Below are 19,360 nucleotides of genomic sequence, written 5' to 3'. Positions count from 1 at the left end.
TTTTTTTTTTTGATCTGGTTTAAGTAGATAATGGAGATATCTTTCCTATCAACCAGTCACTGACTCATCAATTCAGAAACACAGAGCCTTAAAAGTGGAAGGTGGAAATTCAAGGGTTAGAAGCATTAATTATCTTAAGCAGTCTTGCATATTACTTTAGAAGTCCTCTTTAACAAGTTACAATGATCCAGGTAAGGAAAAGCAGTGATCACCTTGAGCCTGTCAGTCAGGCAACAAAGTTGATGAAGGGACTGGAACATCTTTCTCCTCAGGACAGGCTCAGGGAGCTGGACCTGTTCAGCCTTGAGAAGACTTAGAGGACCTTATCAATGTCTGAGTACCTGAAGGGAGGGTGTCAGAGGATGGAGCCAGGTTTTTGGTGGTGCTGAGCATTAGGGCAGGAGGCCATGGGCAGAAACTGATGCACAGAAGTTCCACTTCAACATGAGGAAGAACTTATTTCCTGTGCAGTGATGGTGCACTGGAACAGGTTGTCCAGAGAGGGTGTGGAGTCTCCCTCACTGGGGATATTCCAGAACCCTCTGGAGGCAATCCTGTGCCATGTGCTCTGGGATGGCCCTACTTGAGCAGGGAGGTGGGAGCAGATGACCCACTGTGGTCCCTTTCAGCCTTACCCAGATTTTGTGGTGTTTGCACAGGTAAGTCAGGTGATGCCTGAGTTTGGAAGGGAAAAGGTTTATTCAACTGAATTATTTTCTAAAAGTAGCTCACTGTTCAGCATCAAAAGCTTTAAGATCACAGCGAGTTTTTTTTGTCAGTATTGATGTGAAACAAACTTCGTTTGAAGAAAACGGAGCTATTTCTTTCTTACCTTGCTCACTGATGAGCCTGGGTTGTGTCCTTTGGCAGTTTTGAACAGGATATAATTTTAAGATCATCAGGAGTTGAAAGGAGTGGAAGCTTGTGAGCACTGGCTGAGTTGCATAAAATCAAGTGTACTTTAATTTCTGAAGTGTAGTAGTAATGTGGAGTTTCTAGATGTATTTTTAGAAACCTAAGTTCACAGAGTGTGGGTGAAACAATGTATCTTTAAAAATTTGGAAAGCTTAAAAAGTATCTTTTAAAGGATCAGATCTCTTAAAACTATGATCCTAGTATTTAATATTCTGTCCTGTACTGACATCCATTTAGTTCTTACATTAACTGAGGTTAATTTAACAAGAGATGGGAAGGTGGCTCTTAGAAACAGGGAGGTGATAAGTGTTTTTAAAATGCCTGGCTCTGCAGTGGGATGAGAGCCATTATAATTCTGTGATTGGTGAATCACTGAAACATTCCTGTGGGGAGACTGGTTCAGTGTTATTTGTCATAGAGTGGCACTAGTTAAAAATACTGTCACTAAGAATGCATAGGCTACTATTTCTTGTCCTGCCAGCTGTACTGCTATAGTTGCAAGGGATAGGAATGGAATAACTCCAAGAAAGTCTTCACTCCTATTAGAATAAGTCTGAAAATAAAAGGCATGGTGACTTTTGGTGCATTGTTGGAATTGTGCACTATTTTTGGTGCTTGCAACATTTCCTTAGGCCTTTTAAGTAGATAATACTTTCTAAAGGCTAGTTCTGGTACCAAATGGGTTTTGTGGCCCATGTTACATCATTATTTAAATTCAGTTTGAAGTCCAGTGGAACTAAGCTTTTGAGTTACTGTACATGAACTTAAAAATGAGTGCAGAACAATGATTTTCTACCAGAGTGGGAGCAGATTAAAGCAGAGGGCGCAACTAATACAATTTTATTTTTCAAAAACATGTTTTCCATACTGAAAATAGAAGACAGACACTTCTAGTATTGTGTCACTGTGGCATTTCTATATTTATATAACTGAAATGTGTGTCTAGGCATGTCTGGTTTTGGGGTTTTTTTTGAAAGCCATTTTCAAGCTGAATTCCCAATAAAGCAAAGGATCATTGAGCTAGCTCAAGGTGTTCACATTAGAGGCAGCATCTCTGCTTCTAAGGGTTAGATTAAAGAACTGTGTGTGATAGATGCAACTGATCTTACCTTTATGCTTTTGTGCAAGAGTAAGAGAGTTAATACCTGATCTATTTGTCCAGTCAGACTTTGTTTCAGAAGAACCTCTGTCCTCATACTGTGTGTTTCTAAACAAGGCCCTTTTCACTATTCCATGCACCAATATGCTAATTGTTAGCCAGCTGTGCACTAAGAAATTCTGTCCTGGTTACAAAATTTCCTGTTCTGGAGCTTGATTAATTTATTCTATACATTAGAATTGCTGCAATTACAGTAGCTGTTGTGATTAATTAATTTTTTTTTTTTTTTGAACTTGAAACAATGTTCTTAGCTTCAGATTCTTTGAACTTCTAAAATAAACTGATACTTTATTTCCCTAGTGGTTCTGAGGAGCAGTGGACTTCCATGTCTTGAGAAAAAATTGCAAATAACTTTTTTGCTGGGCTGGATCACTTATCAGTGGGGTATCTCTGAGCTGTAGTATATATTCTGCACTAGTGCATAGCATTTTAGTATTATCACAAATAGAGTGGGTTTTGACTTTACTTACACCTTTTACTTGAGATTGCTGGAAAGGCTTGCAGCCAGTAATTTCTAAGAAGAGCTATGACTAGTTCCTGTTCAAACTTAAGTGTGTGGGAGCAAAGTAACAGAACTGTAGCCTACTATAGCAATCTTGTAAGGCTTTGAATGCTGTAAAATCTCTGGCTTTAGTAGATAAAAGTACAGTATTGAGACACTGACAGAAGTTGGTTGAGAGGCAGTGTCAGTATTCTCCAGCTCTTGGGCTTGCAGATCACCTGTAGATATGTATGTGAAGGTGATGGTGAGCAAAGATTGCTCATGGAATGAGGAGTCTGTTTTATCCTTTTCACCAAAACTTCTCTCATACAAATTTAACTTCAGGAAGAAGCAATTAATTTAAATGTGTCAATCAAGATACATATATATCTTGTATGTATAACAACTTTAGTTCTGTACATCTGTCAATTTGTTGTTGTGATTGCCCTCTAATTTCTTTGTTAATGGCTCAAAATGTTTTTGAGGTTGGGTGGTAAATTGAAGAGGAAGAGTATCTGAAGGGAGGGTGTCAGAGGATGGAGCCAGTTGAAGTGAAATTGTGATCAGTGAAGTTGCAGTGAGCAGGCCTGCATAAATTCTACAGCGTTGCCATTGTCTTCACAGTGTGACTCTGAACTCAGGGCACACATGCTTACCTGTTGGTTTGGAAAAAGTTAAGGGTCATGAGACTTGAATAACTTACACACTTGCACTGCAGAGGGTGAAGGCCAGTTACTTAATGTGTTTCAGTGGCATAGAGCTCTCAAATAGATGAGATGGGAAAATTTGATGTGGATGATGGTAGATCCATCAAGTTCAAAAGGTGTTGGGTTCAAAATAAGCAGTTGTTTTTGATCAGAAGGGAAGACAGCAAGGCCTGTCCTGGCCTGAACAGTACCTCATGAGCTGGCTCTGGCTCACTAAAGCTTTCATCTGCTTCCACTGCTTGCATTGCAGTAATGCTGTTTACTCTGCTCGGATACTGATCTGGTACAGAGTTTATTCTGCAGGATTTACCAATTTAATTCTTGGCAGAATTATCAATTGTCCAGAATTAATTGCTATGAAAATACTGACATCAGTGAAACTAAATTTTTGCTTCTGTTATGTTGCATTTCTATTTCTTTAAAAAAACTACTCTAGTTTGCTTTTTAACCAGAGCAAGAAAATCAATCCTCTGTAGGCAAACCATGTGTCTCTTGAACTGAGTAAATGTTAAGCTGAAGTCTTTCTTTTCATACTATTTACTCAGTTCAACTGGGGTGAGAATTATCAAACAGTTTCAGGTGTATTCTGTATGAAATAAAGAAAGAACTAAATCTGAAAGATTATTCCTAGAACAGGCAGCAGGATTAAGATGAATGATTAGAGGTGGTGAAATGGTTAAGCATGCAGGTTTTGAGGGCTGGGTAAGTAACTAATTGCAGGTAGTGAAATTTAGGAGATCACGGGGTAAACCAATTTAAATGCTATATATACCATAGCCTTAGGGCTTCTTTGGGACTGGGGGAAAGAGGTTGGATCTCTTTTTCCACTGCAATCATGCTCTCTCTAAATTCCTGAATTAATGGTTTGTGGCAGCCTGGGACTGGCTCAAACTAGAATGGTAACAGCTTAGCAGAAAGAAAATATAGACACTTTAATTACTTTGTTTGTGTGATTTGACTTTGCTGCTGGTGCTATTAGCTTCTGGACTGCAATGTTAGAACGTTTTGTTTGAGAAGATCAATCAGTTACTGTAGAATTCTTTCCAGGCTCTTAGAGTTACAGCATCTTTGAAAAGAGCTAAGCAAGAGTTATGGTTCTACTGGGATGGGTAGACTTGAATTGCCAAAAGCTGAAGTGTTGAATGTTCTTTGCAGGTCGTGCCGTGTACCCCAGAAAAGTGTAGCCTTAATTAAGTGTGTGGAATGTTGCTTTTGCAACACTGATGGTGTATACTATAAAAACACTACTGGTATAATTGTGGTATACTTGAGGAACTGAATATGTTATTTTAGGGTGAAAAGTGATCTTGATAATTCTAAATTGATTTTATCACAGTTCATCGCCACTAGTTTGTCAAAGTTAGTTTGCTAACTTCATCTTTAATAGGGTGTATGTGACCTTTCTTAGCATTGCTTCTTATGTCCTTACAATAAAATAACCCAAACCCTGAAGCAGTGGCCAACTCATTTGATTAATAAACGGGTTTTACAATGGTAGCTTGTAACTAGGTATCAGAAGAAGAAAAAAAAAAAAAAAGAGCTTCAGGTTGAGGTCTGAAGTCTAGCGAGAGATACTAGAAAATACAACTCTGTAATGTTTGTGTGCATGTGTGGTATAAACCAAGCAACAAGGCAGCTTTCTAACACTGTCCAGCAGTTTAAAAATCACCTTCAAATCTCTGTGCCCTTACATTAAGGAAAAAGGAAAAGGAAATTAGATGATGTTGCCACTGGTAGCAAAATGCATTCTAGTATTGTAGTGCTGACTTGTGTTTAGTTAGACTGAATGGCATTCAGCTGTGTGTGTGCTGCTTGCAGCTCCATGGAAAGGAGAGGAGAAGCAGCAGCTGCCTTCATTCCCCTGCACAACACACTGACTGACTTGCTTGCTCTGGTCAGAGAGGTACTTCTGCAGCAGCAGGAGGGAGCTGTGTGATGATCACACTCACAGCCTTAAACTCCTGCAGAAAACCTGGGTGGAGAGTAGGCAGAGCAGCCAAGTGGGTGGGTGGGGACATGCAGGAAGTAAAGGATCCCTCTGCTGTCACTTCTTCCTCCTCTTGCAGCTGGCTGGGCAGGCAGAAAGGGACGTGCTTGCCTCTTGCTTATATTGATTCTTTCTCATCAGTGTTAGAGTGACAAAAGCAGATATTGAGCTCAAATCTCTGCAGCCTCATGTACTGGACTTGGAAAATAACAAGAGATGTCAAAGAGAAAACAATGCTCCCTTCTAACCTTGATGTTTGCTTTCCTTCTGCTGTGCGTTAAGTCCACAGCCCAGTGGAGTTCCATTGGAAAATAGCACCTTGCTAACTCTGTGGTGCCCGTGGCTCTCTTTTCCTGATGGATTTCACAAAAAGAGAGATCTGTCCCATATTTGTAATTGTTAATTCCCACTGTTGCTGCTCTCACAAGGATTGTGCTAAAGAGGTAAGTAAGAATTTCAGCTCTGTCAAATGTGTGTAGCCACAGGAAAGTATTTTGGAGGTGAATCAGAGTTCCCTACAAATCTTTTGAACTGCTTTACATTTGCATAGCTTGGTTCTTTAGCTTTTAAACTTGACTTTACTTTTTCCCTTGTAGTTTTTAAAATGTAATTTAAAATCCTGACCATCATGGCTGGAACATTAATTGATTCTGCTATTTTCCACCTATGGTTTTGTTCCAAATCTAAGCAATTTTTATTAAATTTAGAATGTCTGAAGGTATGTAACACTTCCTCTGCCTTCGTTTTGATTTGTTGTAGAAGTTACACAGCATTGATTCTACCTTCTCTAAAGAAGTAAATGATATTTTCGATATCTCTTGCATTAGAACAAGATATTAAACTACTGACTCAGTAATCTGGTGGTGATCTAATCAATGCAAAATATTATATATTTCTAGGCAAAAAAATTGTGGAAGATTTCTGGATAGCTTATACTTTGGGGTTCAAAAGTTTCCTGGAAATTTAGTGTTTTTAAGAATACCTAACTTGGCTTTACTTCATCAAATAACTGTATATGTTGAATTTTGGAACATGGTTTTTCACCTGGTTAAAATCTGATAACATCAAACTTTCACATCTAAGATAAGTGAAATATGAAATCTTTCTTATGCTTACTGTGCAAACTGAGTTTTTAGCTTTGTATCTGTGGCTACCTACATAAACATCCATATTTTAGAGGCATTCTCAAAATATAAGTGTTGAGTGATTTTTATTTAAAATTGGCGCTTCTTTCAAAATAAGCACTTCTGCCCTGACTGTCCTTCTGTAAGCCTGAGAGCTCAAGCAGCAGTTTAGGAAACTGAAGCTCACTGGAAGCTGCTGCAGCCTTTTTTTGGTTGGATTTGTTTCAAGTCTGATACATGCTGTGATTTGGTTCATTATGCAACTGTATTAATGCATTTGCTGGTAAAATAAAGGAAATTACATGGGTGTGGGAATGGGAAATGGAGAAAAGGACACTGTTGCTTTCAGCAGCACTGTCAGCTTGTGCAATTTTAGAACAGTAGCTTGAGAAAATGTTGATTTTTTCATGTGTGCCTGTTATATGTGTCTACTCTTTTTTTTTTTCTTTTGTGAGGGCTCTTCCTGCTGTTTTTTTTAGCAAACTTGTAAATAATGCTAGTGGGATTTGGCTGTGTAGTTCTTAATGAACTACCACTGGGAAACAGGACTAGTAGGTTAGGATTTGAGTTATCCTGTGGTGGTTCTAAGGAATATGGGGACCAGGAGCCGCACGTTGGAATCTTAAGTGTGGTAAAAGCAGGAAACACTGTCTGGCTTAACATTTCCTTGAGTGCCTTTGGGTTCAGAAACTGCTGAAGGTATGCTTGGCTGCCCAGCTCATCCAGTCTTAAGAACATACCAAGATTACGTGAATTTCAGGGCATGGCATCCCTTGGGTTTCTGTGTGATGGCAGATTAAGGTGTATAGGCAGCTCTGGTTAGAACAGATTTCACCGATTTATTGAGTTTTAATCATTTTAGTACCCCTGTCTTGTTGTATAAAATAGTTCAACACTTCCATTGGTGCTTGCAGGAGGGAACAAAAGGCTTTGAAAAGCTGATGAACTTCAGTATCTGGAGAGTGCTTTTTCAGAGCTGGAGAGGAGGCTTAGGCAGCCCTTCTCATGGACTGTGGAGCAAAGTGAGAAATAGGGAGCTGCTTGAACACAGAATCCTGTGTTGGTTTTAGGCCCTAGAGTGATGTTCTCCCAGATTTTCTGAGGAGCAGTTGGAACATGGAAGTTCTGCTAAAGGAGGCTGGCAGGAGCTTCACTTTTTAACTGTAGTCTTGGTTTGGAATTCATAAAATGGGGTATTATAAAATGGTCCTCATGGAAGGACGTGAAGATTTTGGACAAGTGTTTAATTTCTTTCAGCAGTGGCAAATGCAGGGTAGTAGACTGAATTACTGATTTTAAAATCTATCCTTAGATTTAACTTCTCAGGCTCTGTGCAAGAACAGAGCATGTGGTACAATAATTAACAAGAAAAATAATATCCTGGCTTTGTTATGCTGATATTTTTCTGTACCAGTTGTCTTCCTTATGTTAGCTTTTAGAAATTAGATAGTCACAGATCAGACATCATCCTTCTGCTGCCAAAGTGTAAAAGAATGTCAGTGCAGGCTGCTATGTCTGAGGCTTGAGCTATTTAAAAGACTTACATGTGTTAAACTTGGGCAAATTTAGATGGGAATATATGCAGTCAGGAGTTGAATAATTATTGCATAGGTTATATATGTTATACAGGAGAGCATTTAATTATATATAGAAATATCCATACTCCATATATAAACCTGAACTTCTGGGACCATATTAAGTGTGGTTATAATGAAAGGTGGCACCTTTGACAAGTCAACTATATGAGGAGAGTTTTATAATTCCCTTTAGAGTGGAGAGCTCTGTGTCCTGCTTGGAAGCTGGAGGTTTGTTGTATAAGGCCTGGTTACAGTCTGCAACCTACCCATCCAAACTTGGGTCGGATATTTTATCACCTGGGGCATTGATTTTCTTAAGGCTTAACAGTCAGCAAAGCTTCTAAAAGCATTCAGCTAATGTTCATTGGCAGCCTGTGTTTCAGTGCTTATTCTAGGCACAGTATATTCTGCAGTTCTGTGAATTTCAATTGCTAGAGTTTCACAAGGGCAAGTTTTAGACCAAAGACCTAGATAACCTTCCTGTTATAAGAGCATACTGGGTTTTTATCAAATAAATTGTTTCCTTTCTACAGTGTGGGGTTTTTGTGTTGGCTTTTTTCTTTTAAGAACTTGGAGTACAGGGTTGGTAGTTGCAAAGACTGGGGTTTCGACTCAAACTTTTCTGTTTCCAGGCTTGTTTCCTGTTCACAATAGAGGAATGGGGAAGGATCATGTCTTGATGTCACCAGTATTTTGTAGGATACTGGGACAGGTACTTTCTGTTTAGGGCACAAATCACAATGCTTGTACTACTACTTCATTTATTTCTGTACTTCAGAGCTGTGGTTTTCACTTTGGGTTTACTTGTCATTCAGCAGTGACACAGGGTCAGATGTATCTGATGTATCTGGTGTATAATTTCAGGATTGTTTAGGTTGAAAACACCAGCTCTGTTCAAACATTTGAACAGCACGTCTTCATCCTCTCTCATTCTGCTGTTTTAAATACAGAGTTTGAAACTAAAGGTTGAATCAAGTGAAATTGGGTGACAGATTTTGCTGGGGACAGTTGGCCCCAAAATACCACTCTTGGCTGTGATTAAGTGATGAAGCTTGGCTTTGTGCCTAAAATGTTTTTCGGAATTCCCAGATGGTCACATCTCGCAGCATGTTTATTTTACTGTTTTGGATGGTTAATCTTACTTAGGTTTTGTTTTCCTTTTCCCCTGTAGTTTAGTGTGTATTGCAAAAAGGGTTGCTGTGTATTGTGGAAGGGCTTTTTTTGTGCAGCCTGTATTGTAAGCTCATTTCCCTGAACTCACAACAGCAGTGATGCAGGAGTGTGGTTTGGGTATAGTAGGGCTTTGCAGGAGAGCCAAGATGCTGGAAGGCTTTTGTTTGTTTTTTTTTTTTTTAACACTGGACAAGTTATTTAATGATCCAGTCAGATCATCCTGGGCTAAGGTTTTTCCTGTAAAAAAATTACTTCATATAATGGCAGGTTGGAAACATTTTGGGAAGCAACGGAATGCTTTGAAGTCTGTTAAATTAATCCTTTGGTTTCTGGCATTAGTGTTACATAGGAACCATTTCCTTCCATTCTCAGTCCAGTCTGTGTACTTCCCTCTGACCTGCACAACTTCTATGAAAACTAAAAAGTTCTCTTATCATAACTTGAGCACTTATGTGCCAATGCTCTCTGTTACAGAAATGTAGCTGGGAAATGGAAAGGGGTGTGTGTGGAGCATTTGCAAAAGTCACTAAGAAACAAATGAGCAGTAGTACTGGGGTCAGACTTTGCCTCAATTTGCACTAGTTATTTAGGTCAGTTATCTAGAGAGTAAAAATAGGTGGTTTGTCAGCACAATCAAAACCTAAATCAAATGGGCCTTGCAGTTTCTCAGTTGTTACTTCTGTGTTTCAGGGTGTCAAGCCAGCCAGCTTTGATAAAGTAGCAATCCCTGAAGTGAAGGAGATTATTGAGGGATGCATTCGGCAAAACAAAGGTGAAAGGTAAGTACTTGCTTTGCAGATAAAGGTACTAGCTGCTGAGTCCTTTATGTCCTTTTGATGATATCAAATCCAGTTATTTCCTGGGGTCTTTGTTCTGCTGAAAGTTGGGAAGCCAGTATTTGGTTGATCTTCGGTAGATTCCTATTCAGTGATTGTTTAAGAGGATTAACAGTGTCAGGAAAAGTGCAAATGCCACAGTAACCATCCATGTCAGTTTATTCAGAAATTCTATTGCTTTTATTAAAACTTTATCCTAATCAGCAGAGTAGTGGAGGACAGTCCTTCTGGGTTTCCAGGTATTTGGATTGGTTGGTTGGTTGTTCTGTAATCCTTTGGGATTTTTTGTCCCTTTGATTCTGTTGGTACGATTGATCATTTTGAGGACTCCAAGTTTTAAATTCTTGCTGCTCATTTTTATCCATATTTTCTGCAAGATGACTTCTGCTTCAGGTGGTTAACTTATATCATTACAGGAAATCTGTAACTGTGCTGATGGCTTATTTATGGGATTTGTTTTGTTTTCTGCTATTACATGGTTGTTGTTTACTGAATGTTGATTTCAGACTGTTTCAGCTTTTGTCCACCCTTTAGCTGCCCTCTATTCTGTTCAGAACTGATTTTGCTCAGTATGTTTATTCATCCCATTTTATTAACTCTTGAAGTTTTACATCTGATGGTGTTGCTGTGTATTTTTAGTTTCAGTTCTTTTTCTTGTTTTTAAACAATTTCATACTTTTTTCTCATTTGAAGTTGATTTGTTCTTGCTTATTTCTTACCATTTCTTACCATTTAGTTTAAGCTGTTAACTACAATTGTTAATGATGTGTTTGTAAATCTCGTTTGTACCTTCAGGACAAAGCTTCTAATTACACCCAACAGAATGCACATGAGGTGGTTCAAAACAGCATAAAATTTAGAGAATAAATCAGGGGAGCATCTGGCAAGGTTGTTCCTTAATATTTTATGAAATCCTGGTAGCTGAATGTGCTTTCTACATTCTTTCCCAATATCTAGATATGCTATTAAGGACCTTTTGAATCATGCTTTCTTCCAAGAAGAGACTGGAGTACGGGTAGAACTTGCAGAGGAAGATGATGGAGAAAAAATTGCCATTAAACTCTGGCTCCGAATTGAAGACATCAAAAAGCTCAAGGGCAAATATAAAGATAATGAGGCAATAGAGTTTTCATTTGATTTGGAAAGAGATGTCCCAGAGGATGTGGCACAGGAAATGGTAAGTGCTGGTGGTCTGACAAAGCTCTGGAAGCAGTACTGTTCTGTGACAGTGAAATGTGGTCTGCCAGCCTCTGCTTTCGCTGTTACTGTCTAGAAATAAATGAGTTCACAAGTGTGTAGATGAGCAGTGCCAGAAAGAGCTTTGTTGTAGCACTCGGACAGGGGCTGTCTGTGGCAGTGTGAATTCTGTGAATGTGTCCTCCTTCAGGTGGAGTCTGGCTATGTCTGTGAAGGGGATCACAAGACAATGGCGAAGGCTATCAAGGACAGGGTATCTTTGATTAAGCGCAAGCGAGAGCAGCGCCAGTCGGTGCAAGAAGAACAGGAGAACATACTTCAGGAAGAAGGTAGTCAGAAGCAGCAGCTGGAGCAGCAGCAGCCATCAAGTGCTTCCCAAGCAGGGTCAAAGCATCCCCAGTCTGTCACTGGTACTACTGCTGTCCCTACTGCTTCAGCATCAGTTTCTACACAAGTGGAGCCTGAAGAGCCAGAAGCTGATCAACACCAACAGCTGCAGTTCCAGCAACCCAGTATATCTGTTCTTTGTAAGTGCCTCGGTTCGTTTCTTTAGGAACTCTCGCACTTACACAGTTCCTCCCATTAGTTTTACGTTTTTGGTGAGTACAGCAGTAAATGCCCTAAGATGATGCTGTTTGCCATTGCTGCTGCTGAAGAACAGTAGGCCACTAGAAAGCACAGCAACATAAGATGCATTCCTTTGGCTTAGCTGAACCAAGGCTTGGCACAATTCACAGCCCAGTGTCTTAGCACAAAATGGTTTCCCATTGTTTCAAGGCAATATACTGAGTCAGCTGGGGCACCTAAAGCATGAACACATGCCCTTGGTTTTGTCCCTCTTACAGGGACAGTATATTCTTGCCCTGCAGAAGGCTGTATGCTCCTGCACCAGTGCAGATCAGGCTATTAAAACAGCTTACTTGAACCCTTGTTAACTTACATTTAAAGTGGAAACGAGATTAATCTACAAGTAGTTCAGCTCATAATTTCCTTTCTTGAAAAGTCTTAATTTTCTGTTTTACATACTGTACATGAGAAGATGAATTTATAATCCTATCTTTTATTCTTCTGCTATCCCAGCATTTGAATAAGTATTTGAATAATGATGGAAGATGACAACTTCTGTACTAGAATGATGAAGTTAAAAAGCAAATTACTGTCTGCTCATTAGTTAAACAGGATTTTAAATTATGCCTAGTACACTACTGTGCCTACCTGGTGCATCTGCCAGCCAGCACAACACAACTGTTTTAAATGTCTGTGTAAAATTAAATAAAAAGAATGGTTAATAAACCTTGAAAGATCATTCATAGCAATATGGAATTTAGGTTTCTATTTCTAGTCTAGCCTTTTGTAGGAAATATTGTTTATTCTTAAATATTCTCCCAAAGAACTCCTGAACTGAATAATTTTTTTCAGGGTTTTAGGGGAAGGCATAATGGAGGAAAAAAGGATTTTAAAATGAGCTTAAATATTACAAGAGGTAAAATGCTAAAAAAGGTCCATGTGACATGGCACAAAAATCAGTTTAATATTTGATCAGTTATAGGATCTTTGAAATTTTAAATCCAGACAACAGTTCTTGAAATGCAGATTTTTATCCTTAACTTTTGCAGCTGATGGAACAGTTGACAGTGGCCAGGGGTCATCTGTGTACACTGAATCTGTGAGCAGTCAGCAGACTGTGTCCTATGGTTCCCAGCATGACCAGTCAGTCTCAAGCACTGGAGTCCAGGGATACCCAGCTTCAGTTGGCCAAGTGCAGTCCCAGCAGCATGGAGGTTATCAGCCACCTGCAGCGGTAAGCCAGACCTTACAGCACTGCCAATGCATGGAATTACTTGGTTTTGTATGTCTGTTGAAAGGTGAGAGGAAATCTGCCAGGCCATCTTCCATGTGTGTTTTATTTTGCATAGGATACAGGTTCTGCATGTGAGGAGTTAATGGTTTTTTTTGTTTTTTTTTTTTTTTTGCAAGATGACTGATTTTAGAGGAGGAGGGGAAAGTGCAAGATCGTCTTTGCCTTTAAAGCTTTTATTTAATCTTGACTGCAGTTAAGCAGAATAATGGGTTAGTCATTTTTGTGAATGGAAGTAACATCCTCAGAACAAGACTACCTCTTGAAAATAAGCATTTAATCTTGCTTGGGAAGGTGGTGTGTGTATGTGTATATGAAGTTACCAGGGATCAAGCTGCTGGTTTAGTTTGAAGAAGGGATTAGAGTAATTGAAGCCACTGTATGAAATTGCTGTGTGTGTTCTGTGAGACTTTGATTACAGATTTTGCAGGTAAGACATTTTTTGACTGTTACAGAATGTTGCATGTGAGAACTCCAGACTGAAGACCCCACATCCTTGTTCCCAGTTTTATTTCTAGCTTGTGTTGATTTGCTCATCATGTGTATTCCTTTTCCCTGGAAAGTCTGCACTGGGCACAAATACTTTTCCTACTATGTTCATTTGTGTTGCCCTTTTATTTTGGTATGTTTTTTCCTTGGTATGTTTTTAGATCTGAGTAAGAGAGTATGCAGAAATCTATTCTAATTCTGGAGTAGAACTTCTGCTACTTTTATATTGTCTTCAGTGGTTCCCTTGTCGCTTGTTTTTTACACAAATAAAAATCCAAGATTGAGGCAGACATTATGGTATAATGCAGTAACACCATAAAGGGGAAGATGTGACACTTAAGATTGAGGTTCCTCACTTCTGGTACCTGTTGTTGTAGCCTTTATTACAGAATCACTGGTGTAACTAGGATTTTGGCAAACAGGCTGCTATCACCCACAATCAAAGCATCTCCATCTTTTTCAAAGATGCTTAACCTGAGGTGTGTGGTATTGTTAGTCCTTGATGATGAGTTCTTAATCCCTCTAAATAAGCTGCTCTTCTGGGTAAGCCATATTTTGGAGTGTGGGCACATACTGGGCCAGAAGCCATGTCACTCTCTTGGGATGGCTGGCTTCCAGGTTGAAAGACTAGAATCTTTTGGGAGGAGGAGGGAGAACAAGCATCTGATAAAGGCATAGCTAAGCTGTGTAGTTTGCTGCAAAAATGTGCTCAATGCTGTATGATGACAACAGTGGTACCAGGAGGCTGGCAGACTACAGGGACTACTAACCCTTTGTTGGGAAGGGGCTGACAGGTCAAACTTACATTGACAACTGAAGAAATGGCCTTAAAAAGAATCACAGAATGCAATTTGATCAGGACAAGAACAAGGCTGGTGCTTAAACTGGAATAATCAGCTACACAAGTACATAATGAGTAACCACTGGCTAGGCAGCCATTTTGCAAAATAAATTACAAAAAAGTCAGGGATTACATTGGACCACAAGCTGGACATGGTCAAAAACATCATGCTGTCATGAGAAAGGCAAACATCTCATTATATGAAATAGTAGTTCTGCTCTTGGCTATTGGTAAGTCTATCCTGGACACCTTGAGTGAATTGGAGGGTGGCTTGGGAGAAAATTCAGAAGAGACTGTTAAAGAAACCCAGGAGAAATACAAAAAATGTGGTTTATGTGGGAAGACTGAAATAATTGAGTCTATGCAAGATAAGCTTGAGGAGAGAGAAAGCTGTAAAAGGCTGCCATGAAATTAGGAGAGGCTGATCAGGTCACAACATTGTTGTTAGATAGAATAAGGAATGATAAGCCTAAATTTTAGCTTGGAATTATTGTTTGAGAAGGGATTTATTTAATACTCAAGAAAGATAGATAAGTATTGTAGTTTCCATCAGTGCAGATGTTTCTGAACTATTCAGATAAATTAGAGTCAGGAATGATGTGTAACTACTCCTGCCTTGGAATAGATGAAGATATATTTAGTTAACCATTTGAGTTCTTTTCTACCTCTCTCCCAAACTTTTAATCAATTTAGCAAGATTTCTCAAAACAGAAATCTTGAAAGTCAGATCTCCACTGAATATCTTGCTGTTTTCTCTCTGTAGGTCTGTATTTGATTTTATTTAGTTTAAGATATTGTGGATTACCTCCATAAGAAGTGTATACTGCCTCTTTAAAAATAGCATGTTTCCATTCATTAAAAAAACCTACAACAAAACACAATACAACCCCCCCCCCAAAAAAAAAAAAAGCAATAACAAAAGCCCCTGAACCAAAAAAATGAAAACCCCACCTCAAAACTTTATTTTGTTTCTTCTGATTTGATTGGATTTTGACCTGTGGCCTTCTGGATTGTGGCAAAATTACAAAATCCTAATGTTTTTATTGGCCCAGCATCTGGAAGATGCCTGTCTAAGTCTAATTTTACAGAATTTTCCACAGATTAAAATAAAATTTTTCCACAGTTCATGTTGTAGAAGGTGCAAGGTTTAAATTTTTATGGTAATGTTTCAGTTAATAAAGAGCCAGCTGCATACATTTACTTCATAATTCAGGCAGAGGAAGAACTGGGTGACACCTGTAAACACACATTCACTCTAAAAAACTAATCAGTGTTTGAAAGCTCATTAGTATCTAAGTTTTTATTTCTCAGACTACCAGGTGCTTTGAGTACACACACTATGAGCTGTGTCTTGTGGCCTGAGAGAAAACATTCTCTGTCTGATCTGCCTTCCACGTGCTTCTAGTAAGGGTTCTAGGGAGCTCTCCACACTGCTCAGGAACCTAAGGCAAACTCGGCTCCTCAGAGGTGCACACAGCCTGTTCCCAGTGTGTCTTGGCATTCATTCAGCATTCTCATATCTTGTGGTACCACATACTAGTCAATATTGGGCCTTCCATTGTGTATCTTCATTTCTTTTCTACCTCATTATAGTTTTTGCTGGTTTTGTTATTACTTTTTTTTTTTTTTTTAAGTGTTCAATTCTTAACTTTTGTTTTCCTCCTTTAGCCTCAACGTGGTCGTAGCATGTCAGTTTGTGTCCCCCACCTTCCTGCTCTTCCCTGTATGTCCTGCATCCCTCTCAGTGCTCCTTGCACCCCACCACCAGCGCTGTCTGCACCTTTTTCTCCTTTCTACCTTCGGACTGTCCCTGAAGAAACCTTTGCAGAAAAACTTTCTAAAGCCTTGGAAAGTGTCCTGCCCATGCACTCTGCCTCTCCACGCAAGCATCGACGCTCCAGCCTGCCCTCCCTCTCTGTCAGTCCTGTATGTGTTACCATTTGCCTCCTGGCACAGTAAGATAAGTTATCATTAAATACATCCTGGGCTCTGGGCATTTTTAAAGGGAGAAATTGAAAAGTCAATTCCTTATACTGTGCTGCTGGAATGTTGATTTTGTTATTTTTATTTATTTCTATGAAGCAGTACTGGTAAACATTATCAAACAGTGGCTGACTGCTTGTTTCTTATCTTTTAGGACAGTATAAATGTAAATTACCCAGTTGTACCACAGAAGGTAAAGGGAAGACTAGTTCTTAATACCCAAAGTTAGAAGACTTATTTTTCAACTTCTTAGTAAACACTGAATGTTAATTAAGCCCTTCACAAAACAACAAGCTTTTAAAGCCTGATTGTTGTGGCTGCTTATTCTTAAAGCTTTGGCTAGCTGTGATAGTGATATTAGATATTTAGAGTGTGAATACTTTTGAGGTATTTTTTGTAAATCCTTATTAGAAACACAATTTCAACTTCTTCTTAATGGGAAGAAGCAGTAGTTTCATATTTCTTAGAAAGTCAGATGCAAAGATAACGTTCAATAGAAGAGATAGATTCTTTTCCATTTTGATCTTCAGTTTACACAAGATAAATTTTGAGAAGCATTTTTGTGTAAATGAAGTGATTGGAATCAGGTTTAGGACATAAGAAAGGTATCTATAGGACCTCCTCTTTAGTGTCTATCAATATGGAAATTTGCTGCTGCTTTTCTGGACAAAAGAGGCTGGGGAGAAAATAAACAATGTAGAAACAGCAACTTGAAAAACTCATAAATGCCATTTGTCTTGAGCAGTATACTTACTACTGACTCCTACAATTTTTTTTTCCATTAGGGAAGAGAATACATGGTCTATGGGCATACTGTAGGAAGAGATGAAAATATGCAAAACTACTAAATTGTTTGATGTCCTTACATAGAACTCTCTTTAGTGAAATATTCCCTACAACTCTTAAAAAAGATGAGCCTCCTCTGAAGTAGTACCTCAGATGGAGTGGAATTGCCTGAGGAGTCTGCTTTTATTAAACCTGTGACTGTTTTATTGTTCAGGCAAGAGCTAAGTTTGTTTCAATATATGCTAATTCTTTATATGAAAAAGTATGATTATAAGTGATTAAATGATGTTTTTGGCTTACAAAATATGATATTAAATGCTATTTTAAAATGATAAATTGTGATTAATTTAATCAACTTATTATTAACTTAATCAAGTTAAATGATATTTTGTCTTAAAAAATATTTCCTTTTGTCTTTTTGGATAGCATACAGGACACTAGCACTGTGGATTTTGTATTGGAAAATATTAACATCTGATGTCATCTTCTGAGTGCAAATTAGAGGCTCTGCATTATTGCTGTTCTCAAGTTCTGAATTTCATATTCCACATATGGCAGTGACCTCTGGGGTTTGATTGGATTTCAAGCACTGATCACAATGGATAGGCCATAACAATAAGTCTCATTCCACTCTCAGGAGCAAAATTGGTTTCTTTTTGTGAACTATTGGAATTGAACTGGAAAAGCAGCTCTAACACCAGCAAATATTCCCAATTGTAGCTATGCCTGCCATGGATGTATTTAATGGATATTAACAACTCACCTAAATTTCCTAAGTACTGTATGTTTTTGACCATGAATTGAGCATAAATTCTATAAAGTTACTTCACAGAACTGCCTAGTGAACTGTGCATGTTGATGTGCTTTCACTTTTAATGTATGAATTACCTGTCTTGTTCATGTCAATACAGCCTCAGCATCCTCGTGGGGGAACACCACCGTTCCCAGATTCACAGATATTTTTCCCAACCGTTCATGAACGGCCGGTGTCTTTCTCACCACCACCTGTCTGCCCGCCGAAGGTGGCAATTGCTCAGCGGCGCAAGAGCACTTCATTTTTGGAAGCCCAAACTTGCCACTTCCAGCCATTGCTGAAGACTGGCCAGAGTTTAGTTCCACCTGGTGGTAGTCCCACCAATTGGACTCCAGAGGCATTTGTTATGCTGGGCACAGCAGCTCAGAGAGTCGCTGGAGAGCCTCTGCATGTGCAAGTTAATCCCGTGTTTGAGCAAGCTCCTGTCCACAGTGACTATAGATCTGGACCAACACCTCCAGAGGATGCTCACTACAGGATGCATCCAGAAGCTGTGTATTTGGTGGGCATGCACTATCCATCACAGGTATCGGAGCAGTATGATCAAGTAGCTTATAACTGTCACGTGACTGAACAGCATTTGAAGCAGGTCTCTGAGTCAAACCATGGGCAAGGTGGTCCTCCACAAAGCTCTGTGTTCGACTTTCAATCGGGGCAAACATATCTGGCAAGACATGTTCAGAACCTGAGGCTGGATTCTGGGATGGGTCCCCTTTCTCCATTATCCAGTGTTTCAGCTCCCTTGAGTGCAGAGCCAGCTCAGATGACGTTCCACCAGGTATTTGTTCCGCACTCAGCCCCGGCTGTGCTCTCTCACAGCGCTGACGGCAGAGCGAGCTGTGTCTTTGAGTTCCATGTGCACACACAGAGCTCTGCTCCGGCAGAAGGGGCAGCTTTACCCCCGCGGGCCTACAGAAGTCGCCGGGGCTCTATGGAGACCAGCCATGAGGAGTCCACCCAAGGCTTAGGGTCGCATGGTCGGCTTCAGCCTGTGACAGAAGAGCACTGTAACTATCTTGGTGCTGGGGTAGCGGGTCCCAGAGGGGGCTCTGCCAGGCGCAGCTGGCCAGAAGGAAGCCCAGAATACTCCAGTGATTCCTCACAGCTGACTTCCTCTGACACTGGTGATTTCCAGTCTCCCCCCCCTACAGGGGGATCATCTTCTGCTTTTGGTTCAGACTTCTCATTGCCCATTGTTCAGCTGCCTCAGAAGGTGTTGCAGGAGTCGCAGCTCTTCATCTGCTTCCCCCAGGGAGCCTCAACTCAGCAGGCCTTGTCCACCTCGCTTTCATCAGGACCACCTGCATCCTATCCTCAGGTTACAGGAGCAAACCCTTCCACAATTGCACTGCTTTTTATAAGTCATACTAAAAGGGAAACCTTGCTTTTAGACCTCCTCCTTGTGGTTCTAAGAATTAGCATTCATGGGGGTG

The 19,360-nt window shown here is 39.7% G+C and overlaps 1 protein-coding gene across 9 annotated transcripts in view; it reads left to right on the top strand.

Annotated features, from left to right (window-relative positions):
* Positions 1–19,360, top strand: part of WNK1 (WNK lysine deficient protein kinase 1) — a 99,073-nt gene that overhangs the window by 44,659 nt on the left and 35,054 nt on the right. For 7 of the 9 annotated variants that reach the window (XM_053976936.1, XM_053976933.1, XM_053976934.1 and 4 more), the window contains exons 5-9: positions 9,814–9,902; positions 10,917–11,136; positions 11,347–11,683; positions 12,773–12,957; positions 18,025–18,453. In XM_053976936.1, the coding sequence (XP_053832911.1) occupies positions 9,814–9,902; positions 10,917–11,136; positions 11,347–11,683; positions 12,773–12,957; positions 18,025–18,453 (1,260 nt within the window). The remainder of the gene's footprint in view (positions 1–9,813; positions 9,903–10,916; positions 11,137–11,346; positions 11,684–12,772; positions 12,958–18,024; positions 18,454–19,360) is intronic. The other 2 variants (XM_053976937.1, XM_053976935.1) reach the window with 1 other exon arrangement.

The sequence above is a fragment of the Vidua macroura genome, chromosome 5 (assembly GCF_024509145.1).
Source record: "Vidua macroura isolate BioBank_ID:100142 chromosome 5, ASM2450914v1, whole genome shotgun sequence".
NCBI classification, from domain to species: domain Eukaryota; kingdom Metazoa; phylum Chordata; class Aves; order Passeriformes; family Viduidae; genus Vidua; species Vidua macroura.
Note: the sequence above shows the minus strand (reverse complement) of the source record. Positions and strands in the feature narration are given on the sequence as shown.